Source organism: Thermobia domestica, chromosome 9, assembly GCF_964235325.1.
Source record: "Thermobia domestica chromosome 9, izTheDome1.hap1.1, whole genome shotgun sequence".
Classification (NCBI taxonomy): Eukaryota; Metazoa; Arthropoda; class Insecta; order Zygentoma; family Lepismatidae; genus Thermobia; species Thermobia domestica.
Window position 1 is genome coordinate 1,259,621 of NC_137462.1, and position 9,428 is coordinate 1,269,048.

At 37.8% G+C, this 9,428-nt stretch overlaps 1 protein-coding gene across 1 annotated transcript; it reads right to left on the reverse strand.

The window, feature by feature from the left end:
- Window positions 1–2,253: 2,253 nt before the first annotated feature.
- Window positions 2,254–3,868, reverse strand: LOC145694296 (uncharacterized). The gene is made up of 2 exons (XM_081770384.1): window positions 2,434–3,868; window positions 2,254–2,331 (listed from the first exon to the last, which is right to left on the reverse strand). Exon 1 carries the CDS (start codon window positions 3,866–3,868, stop codon window positions 2,723–2,725), a length of 1,146 nt encoding a protein of 381 aa, XP_081626510.1. The 3' UTR covers window positions 2,254–2,331; window positions 2,434–2,722.
- Window positions 3,869–9,428: the final 5,560 nt, after the last annotated feature.

A 9,428-nucleotide genomic window follows, 5' to 3' on the forward strand; every position in this document is an offset into this window, starting at 1 on the left:
TACTAATGATCAAGTGCTCGACCATTTTAACTGGATCTGCGAACGCAAGACATTTACAATTCGTATGAAACCTAGATAAAAATTACGAATATTTTCTTCGTAATATTAACCTTTCCTTTCTTATGTTTACTATGCTTTCGTATGCTCCATTGCTGTTGGTGGAAAAAGTAACGTAGGGCATTACATACATGCTTGCACTGAGCAACAATTGAGCAGAGAAGGATGTATATTGACCGTCGTAAACACTTTTCAAAGAATGGTATTTTTGGAGTTTTAAACGTTAGCATATTGTAAAACTTTGTCTCATATAGGATTTTTGGGTAGAGCAGTTAATAAAAACAGCGTCCGGAATCGAGTCCCACTACGAGTTTTTATTATAAAAGTTCCTCTATAAAACTATAGTAGTAGTCCCCGACGTATATGCAGCCGAGTCAGCAAAAATTTTCTCGATTCTGATTGGCTGAGAGAGGTCACGTGACGTTAGGCCCCGCCCACGCGGGAAATTCAAATTTTCCAGGTCACGTGGTATGACGTCATGAGTCACCCTGCGGGGAAATCCCTCATTCTCTTTTATGACCGGGATTTTTGAAATTCGTTCCCTTTTACGGGTAAGATGTGTGATTCTGATTGGTTGACAGCTGTCACGTGATCTTAGACCCTGCGATATTTGAAATTCGTTCCCTTTTACGGGTAAGATGAGTGTTTATGATTGGCTGATAGAGGTCACGTGATCTTAGGCTCAGGGATTTTTTAAAATTCGTTCCCTTTTATGGGTAAGATGAGTGGTTTGGTACCTTGAATTTGATTGGTTGATAGCGGTCACATGATCTTAGACCCTGGGATTTTGAAATTTGGGTATCCTCTTTGATGAGTACTTTGGTACTACGATACTGATTGGCTGATAGAGGTTACATGATCTTAGACCCGCTACACAGTGAACAGGTCACATGGTATGACGTCATGTTTTACCCTTGCGGGGAAATCCATCACTAATTCGTTTCCTTTTACGGGTAAGATAAGTGCTTTGGTACCTTGATTCTGATTGGATGATAGAGATCACGTGATTTTAGGTCCTAGGATTTTTGAAATTAGGGTGTCCTTTCTGATGTATACTTTGGTATCTCGATTCTGATTGGTTGATAGAGGTCACATGATTTTAGACCCGCCACACAGTGAACAGGTTACATGGGAAAACCCCTTACTTATTTGTTTTATTTTATGTGTAAGATGCGTGTTTTGGTACCTCAATTTTGATTGGTGGATAGAAGTCACATGATCTTACCCCCCCCACCAGTCCATGAGGGAAATACAGAGCGATATGACGGCGATCCATCCTAGACCGGGATTTTTTTTTTTAATGGTTATGCGTAAAGTTCCCATGAAGGGTTCAACCTCCTCCTTAAATAACCCTTTTTTTGGTATCATGATATTGTACTGAAGTTTACATTAAATATTATCGTTCTCTTTGACAGATAAGATGATTACCAGCTTTTTTACCTTGATGGAGATCCTGTCCTTGAATTAGTAGTCTATGTCTCTGGAAGTAACAATGGTGAAAGAGAGGTGTCGCTTGTAGATTTCTTATAACACATTGTTGTGAGTTTAAGCGATTTTTTAAACGCTCAGTAAGCGCTTCATTAATGGAAACAGTGTTGCCAGATTTTTTTACCTAAACTGCTCCGATTCTTTTCGAAACGGTTCCGCAGAGTACAAGAAATTTTAAACTAAAAATTTTTCGAACTAAAAAAATTTCAAAACTAAAAAATTTTAAACAAAAATTTTCAAACAAAAAATTTTCGAACTAAAAATTTTGAAACAAAAATTACAAAATATTTTCGAACTAAAAATTTAAATAATTTTTTTTAACAAAAAATTTTAAACTAAAAACTTTCGAACTAAATTTTCAGATCAAAAATTTTCGAACAAAAAATTTTCGAACCAAAAAAAATTTCAAAAAATTTCGAACCAATTTTTAAAAACAAGTTTCGAACTAAAGTTGTAAACCACATCTAAAAATTTTCAAATCCAATTTTTTCGAACTAAATTAAAAATCAAATTTTGGACACTAAAAAATTCTTTAATTATTTTTTCGAACAAAATCATGTAAACCAAATCTTGAATATATTTTCCACCTTAAATTTTCAAGATTACCATGATTTGAAAACAAGTGTTCAGGGTTTCAAGAAATAATAAAACATATTTTTTTTCAACTTGTTGTATTTTAACGAAAGGTATGTGCTCTTCTCATACAATTTATTAACATAATAAATACAGGATCTAGTTAATGAATATGTTGGACGCGTCATCATCTTCGAATCTTGTAGCCGTATCCTGTAAAGAAAAAGAAGAAACGATGGATTACTTTATGAATTCTCTTTTTTTTCTGAAACAATAAAAATGAGTCAATATTGATAAGAGAGAAATAAAACTTACTCGTAAATGATGGATCTGCTTAGGCTCATCTTCCTCCTCGGGTACAGGATCACTGCATTTTTTTCACCGATGGATGTTTATGAACTCTTCTGGGTATTGCATTTTTCTAGGTGTTGCTCCTTTATGGTCAAGGTTCCTCCTTGGATACGAGATGACTGCATTTCTTCCACTGATGGTTGTGTTGATGGTTTATGAACTCTTGTGGGTACTTCATTTTCTTCTTGGTGTTGCTGCTTTGTGGTTAAGGAAGGGAAAGAAGAAAAGGAAAAGGAAAAAAGAAATGGCGGCCTTATTGGGTGTTTACAGTTTTTTCTTCTTCATCTTCTTTTTTCAGTTCCATCTTCTGTTTTTTAACGTACCCGTACGGAACCGTATCATAGGAATTGAGTTCTTTAAATCGACGTTTTGTGTACTGGATACTGTACATTTTTTCTTCTTTGCGTGTGACGATGGTATGGTCTTTGGTCCTGCATATCTTATGGGGGATAGTGATGGTGACTTGTCCACGGCATTGATTTGTAATCATTTCTTTTAGCGTGTTGAAATTTAATTGTTGTCCTGCATTGTAATTTAATGTAAATCCTCTAATTTTGCATATGTAACTGGTGACGTTGGTATCCGGATTGTATATTTCTAGGCTGTAATTTTTTGGTCCTCCACTGACAAATGTCTTGATGTATGCTCGTGGTCCGTAAGATTCCATCTCATTCGATAAGCATCCCAAGTACGTTGAAGGTTCAATGGTTGGCTCCCCGGGCTTCTCCGTAAATATCACAGAATCCGTGTCGAAATATAAAACACGTTCCTGCAACATTTCCAGGTACTTGTACAGTTCCAGACGTGCCTGACATGTTGTAAATGCACCTAACACGACATTGGTGTTTCGGTTTTGAACAGGCACATGTTCATTGTACTCCCAGAACGCATACAACATCGTATCATTGATGGGTACAATTTGATGGAGTTTAATGTCGGGGGAAGTGAGTTTTTCATAAAATTCTTCCGGCCGATCAATAATTGTGGTCTGGCTAAAGTTTGTACGCTGGCAAAGCTTTCCCCAAAGAGAGTTCCCACAAAGCTTAGATAAACTTCTTCGTGCAGGATTATTTTCAATTTTGGACGGATCCAATGCAATACCTTCACGCTCCAGGACGGTTTGTATGAATTTTGATTTGTCTTCTTCGGTCACACAGGAACTAGGCCAGCCAGACGCTTCCATTTTTGATTTTAAAAATGTATTGATATATTCCGTGAACAAGCCACCTGTTTTCGTGATGGGATCATATTGTTCAATGTCATAGTCCCAAATTTCAAAAATTTCCACTGGTTGATATCCTAATTCTACTGCTTTCTGGATTTCATATGATACCCATGTTCCAGTGAGGCACCGCTCCTGGTCGTTGTGCGTACACGTTGCTGTAGGGTCTGGGTTCATTTCTTCGGCACACGCAGCACACAGTGGAAAGAGTAGTTTCTTGTTGCATCGGTAAGGCAGGAGACCATGATATAGATGTTGACTTGGTAATATCGACATTTTGATCAGACCATTGACTTTATTTATTGGTGGTATATTTTCATCACCCTGTAGATAAATTCGTGGATGGCCTACAGGGTATTTAGCACACTTATTGATGTAAGGATAAAGTGAGACAATATCGAAATATTTTATTACTTCCCCCGCTTTTTCGTCGACTTGGTGGTACAATTTCACGCAATTGGTCCTTCCTCCAAAAAAGCTATCTCTTGGATATAATGGTCTGCGGTTCATGTACGGGTGATTCTTCAGATACGTCGCCATTGCAGGATTTTGTTTTAAGAACTGATTAAATTCGCACTCCCACATTTCATGTACAATGTACCCCAATTCACACAGTCTTGCATTTTTGCGTTGCGTTCGTTCATAACGGAATTCCATGGTGTCTTCTGGATTGCCATAGATGGGCTGATTACGGCCTGTAGTAAAACATACTTTACACCCGTGATAAAAGCAGCCGGCATGCTCGTAGATGTGCTCCTCTAACGTCTCAGGATCTTGGTAGTAACCATCAACATGGAATCCCGCAATAAACACTTCTTTTTGTCGGGCCGCATGTAAGATTTGTTTTCCTTCGCTTTTTTCAATGTAGGCCAGCCATTGCATTGCAGCGATCGATTGGGTACTTCTCCATCGATAGCCATGTGCCGGTAGAATTCCAATAGTGTTGGGTTTAAGGAAATTCCGACGGAATACTAAATTGGAAGCACTGGCAATCGTGATCGTCTCCAAGAAGGGATTCACTTTGGTTTCTGTTTCAAATGACGTCATAAACGAAACGCATGCTTGTCGCAGTACATTGACATCTTGAATACAATACTTGATAATTTCTTTCTGGAAATCAAACGTGTCATTACGATGATCGTTGTACCACTGCATGAACTTGTTTCTGTCTTCGACGGCCATTTCATCTGCACCATAATACTTTGTTTCTGGAAGTGGTCCAATATACGATTGATTCTCCTTGGTGTTGAAGAAATGCGGGAAGTAGCCTTTAGTTGCGGGTAAATTGAACGCTTTCGACAATTTACTTAATGCCATAGGTAGGAAGTTCAACGAGTCAATGAACGTCAGATTATTCAACGTTAAACTCAGTATCTTGGTTCCATTTAATATGACGTCAGGTCTCCATTGGCATTGTTCTACCATGGTCTTTAGGATGAAATGTCCATCGTATCCCTTAGCGTTGTGCGCGACACAGAAAATCCTATTTATATTGGGACGACGTTCCCGCAAGTACTGGAGAAAATTATAAACTGGATCCGCTCCTTGGAAAATATGCTGGCGCTGACCACACGTACTGCAAGACTGCTGGATATTATTGTTTTCAACACATGCATAACATACTTGTTGTGCAACCAATAAATTTGGAATGTGTACATACGTATTATCGCCAATATTCATGTCCTGCATAGATTCTATATCATAGAATATCAATAAGGCTTTCTTTGCGTGCATGAGCGAAGGAACACCTGGTTTCAAGCATTGTCGATCGGGAAGCATAAAACATTGATGGGATCCTGGAACAATCTTCTTACAAACATTGCAAAAGATCTCATTACAATCATGAAGGCGTTGTCCTGTATGCACAAAAGAATAAACTCTGTAGCATCTAGTACATTGCTTCACCATTTTGCATATAGGTTCCCCTTGATGATATACAATATTACGATGATTATTAAAACATTCTTCGCCATAAAATTGACGATTGCAGTCTTTGCATAATATCGGCGTTTGGTTCTTGTCGCATAGAGGTCTCTGTAAACATTTGGAGCACGTTACAGGACAATTTTTCACATGTTCATTGCGTTTACTATACTTTTTATGGCACGCTTCACAGTAGAATTTGGTTGCAAAACAAGCAGTTAAAGATTGGATGATGTCAAAATGGCCAGCCAAACAAATCAAATTTATGGGAGTGCGATTTTCATCGTTGGGCCCCTCGTACATGATGTCACGGCCTGTGAAAATAGTATACACTGTAATTTTATATTCTTTGAGGTATGCCTGGAATTGTCGAATTTCATTTACACTGGCACCATGATCCAAATTCACTCCTGCATTTGAACATAACGCATTCACTTCATCGTCCACAATACATTTTCTCTGATTTTGATACTGCTTATGTCGTTTCACATCTACATTCTTGTATTTTTTCAGGCCAATAGCAATAACAAGGGCGTACGCCAGGCACCTTGAGTCTTGATTTTTTACACGTACAATCCCACGCTTGCAACGTAACAATTCTTCGTTTTGAAGTATTCCTTGGGCTAAACGATCTCCATATCCGTATCCTCTTGGAATATCCACACGATGAAAATGAACGGTAAATGGCTCGTGCAGGAGAAATGCATTGTTACTTTGTAACACTCTTTCGAACGAGGCCCACATCGTTTCCAGTGATAGGTTTCGTGCTTGGCGAAAACTCACCCAAAATGGTTTATTCGTGTTGCGTGGTGATATTACTGATAAACCAACCATCGCCTCATCGTCGACATTGGCTAACAAATGGTCTAGCATTGCTTGGAAACTATTATGTACATACTGTATGATATCGGTTCCTACGGGCGGTGCGTTGAATTGAACTTCGAGCATTCTGCCTTCAATGTTAAATCGTCTATAATGACGAGTGATTTCATTGCGCACAGTAAAACCCGATTCGGCCATGTTAATAAAAGGAGAAAACAAACAAACAGGTACGGTAAAACAAATATGTAATGGGAAAAAAGGAATTGAGCAGCGTGAATTTACTACAAAAGAAAAGAAGAAAGAAAAAATCTTAATCACCTGATAAACAGGAAATCATAACATTCATGATAAATTCTTAACTAAGCAATTCATGTAAAGGTCCTAAGTTTGATTCCTGGCGGTGACGTTCAGAATCTCATTATGAAAGCATATGTACTAGAAATCAAAGTTTTTTTTTTAAAATAATTATGTTACTGAAATGAGTGTTTTATTGCTGTCAAACTCGAGAGCATTACATCAGCATTTAACTGACCTACCATTCTATAGTGATAAAAAGAATGCATGAAATGAATGAATGTTTCATCAGTGCTGAGATGTGACAAAGTACGCGTAAGCATTTTTTCTACTCACAACGACCTTTAAATGATGCGTTTGCAAGTTGAAGAGACTCATCGAACATTAACGATACACATACGTAATTGTCGAAACAAAATCTGTATAGCGTATTTTTTTTATTATTATTGTGACTAAGCGGTTGGCGTACATGGTTCGGACGTGGAAGGTCCTGGTTCAAGCCTCGGTGGGTTTGCTTTCCACGTCGGGGGGCATGTCAAGCCTTTTCTGTAATTTAATATTCTCACACGTTATCATACATTCTTTTCAAAACTAAGCTAAATGACTGACGTACACACCTCATAATACATAAACGTACATAAATCGTCTATAATGTCGAGTGATTTCATTGCGAACAGTAAAACCCGATTCGGCCATGATTAAAAAATGAAAACAACAAACAGGTACGGTAAAACAAATATGTAATGGGAAAAAAGGAATTGAGCAGCGTGAATTTGAGTTGATTTTTTGATTTTTTAGTTTAGCGTCCCTTTCAGCAGCGAGGCTATATGAGACGTGGACCTACTGATTAACGTGGAATCCGAACCACATGAGCTCCCCGCCGGGAATCGAACCCTGGTCTCCCACGCCAAAGGTACGTATGCTAACCGCTTAGTCCAGGAAATCATAACATTCATGATAAATTCTTAACTAAGCAATTCATGTAAAGGTCCTGAGTTTGATTCCTGGCGGTGACGTTCAGAATCTCATTATGAAAGCACATGTACTAGAAATCAAAGTTTTTTTTAAATAATTATGTTACTGAAATGTGTGTTTTATTGCTGTCAAACTCGAGACCATTACATCAGCATGTAACTGACCTACCATTCTATAGTGATAAAAAAAGAATGCATGAAATGAATGAATGTTTCAACAGTACTGAGATGTTAGAAAGTACGCGTAAGCATTTTTTCTACTCACAACGACCTTTAAATGATGCGTTTGCAAGTTGAAGAGATTCACCAACCATTAACGTTACACATACGTAATTGTCAAAACAAAATCTGTATAGCGTAAATCTTTTAACCAAATATTCATGCACTCTTTTTTATTTAAGCGGTTAGCGTACATGCTTTCTAACGTGGAAGGCTCTGGTTCAATCCTCGGTGGGGTTTGCTTTTCACATCGGATCGCTGTCAAGCCTTTTCTGAAATTTAATATTCTCATGCGTTATCATACATTCTTTTCAAAACTAAGCTAAATGGTTGACGTACACGCCTCTGGCCTTGGTTCAATCCCAGGTGATTGCTCGAATATCACGTTAAGCTGAAGGGGCCGCTAATGCTTTCAAAGGGAATCGAACCATATTGTTCTCAGGCATAGTTTCTGAAATTTTGTAATGCATTCTTTTCAAAACTAAGCGCACACATTTTCTGGCCATGGTTCAATTCCCGACGGGTGCTCGCTGAAGGGTCGCTAAACAATATCATTTCTTGTGCCTAGTTTTAATGTGTGGGGGTTCCTGATTCGTACTCCCACTTTCCCATTCCACTAATTTCTTCATAGTCTAAATATTTCGTACTAAAAGTAAAACAGTGTATGAGTGATCCACCCCCACAAATATAAAATAAAAATGATTTTCGAATCTTGTGTGAAAAATAAAATCTCACTGAACTTACCTCAAATTCAATGAACAAAAAGTCGGTGCAGTAAAGCTTCTTAAATGAAGACACTTTTAAAAAAGTCTACCTTCTCACTCGATGGTTGAGAGCGGTGTAGGATTTGAAAAATGAAATTTAGATTTTTATTTAGGTCGCTGCGAAAACGATGTCATCATCAACCAATCAGAAACGAGGAAATTTATAAAATGACATCACAACGAACCAATCAAAACGCTCGCTGCTTTTGTCATGAATCACGAACCAAAACGATGTGTAACAATCGATCGTGACGTCATTCACGTTTCTCAATAGTTACAACATCTAGTATCGCAATTCCGATGCCAATTCCCTTCTGCCAGGATCATGTCACTACCTGTCGTAACTGTGACGACATTTCATTTTTTTCCTCATATTCCATACGAGAATGTCAATGTTTGCTTTTTTTCCATGAATCATGCTGACACGTTCGTAGTAAAACTAAAGTAATGCGATCCGCTGACGTTTGCATTTTCAATCATATGTGCTTCTATGTCGTCACACAAAAAAGTCTATCAGCATTTTATTTTAATCCACGAACGGAAGCATTACACTGCCAATTTATTTTCTTAAAGTATAAGTGTATTCTTTTCAAGGATCATGGTTCGAAACCCACCAAGCATGATTAAATCTGATCTCATTTAAGCAGTTAGCATACACATCTTTGGTTTGAAAGACCTGAGTTCGATTCCTGGAGAAACATTTCTTAGGATTTTTCTAAAACTTGGTTTAAATTTCTAGTT

Bases quoted from the DNA above. Each gene is read 5' to 3' on its own strand.
- LOC145694296 (XM_081770384.1), bottom strand. From the start codon at position 3,868: ATGAACCCAGACCCTACAGCAACGTGTACGCACAACGACCAGGAGCGG.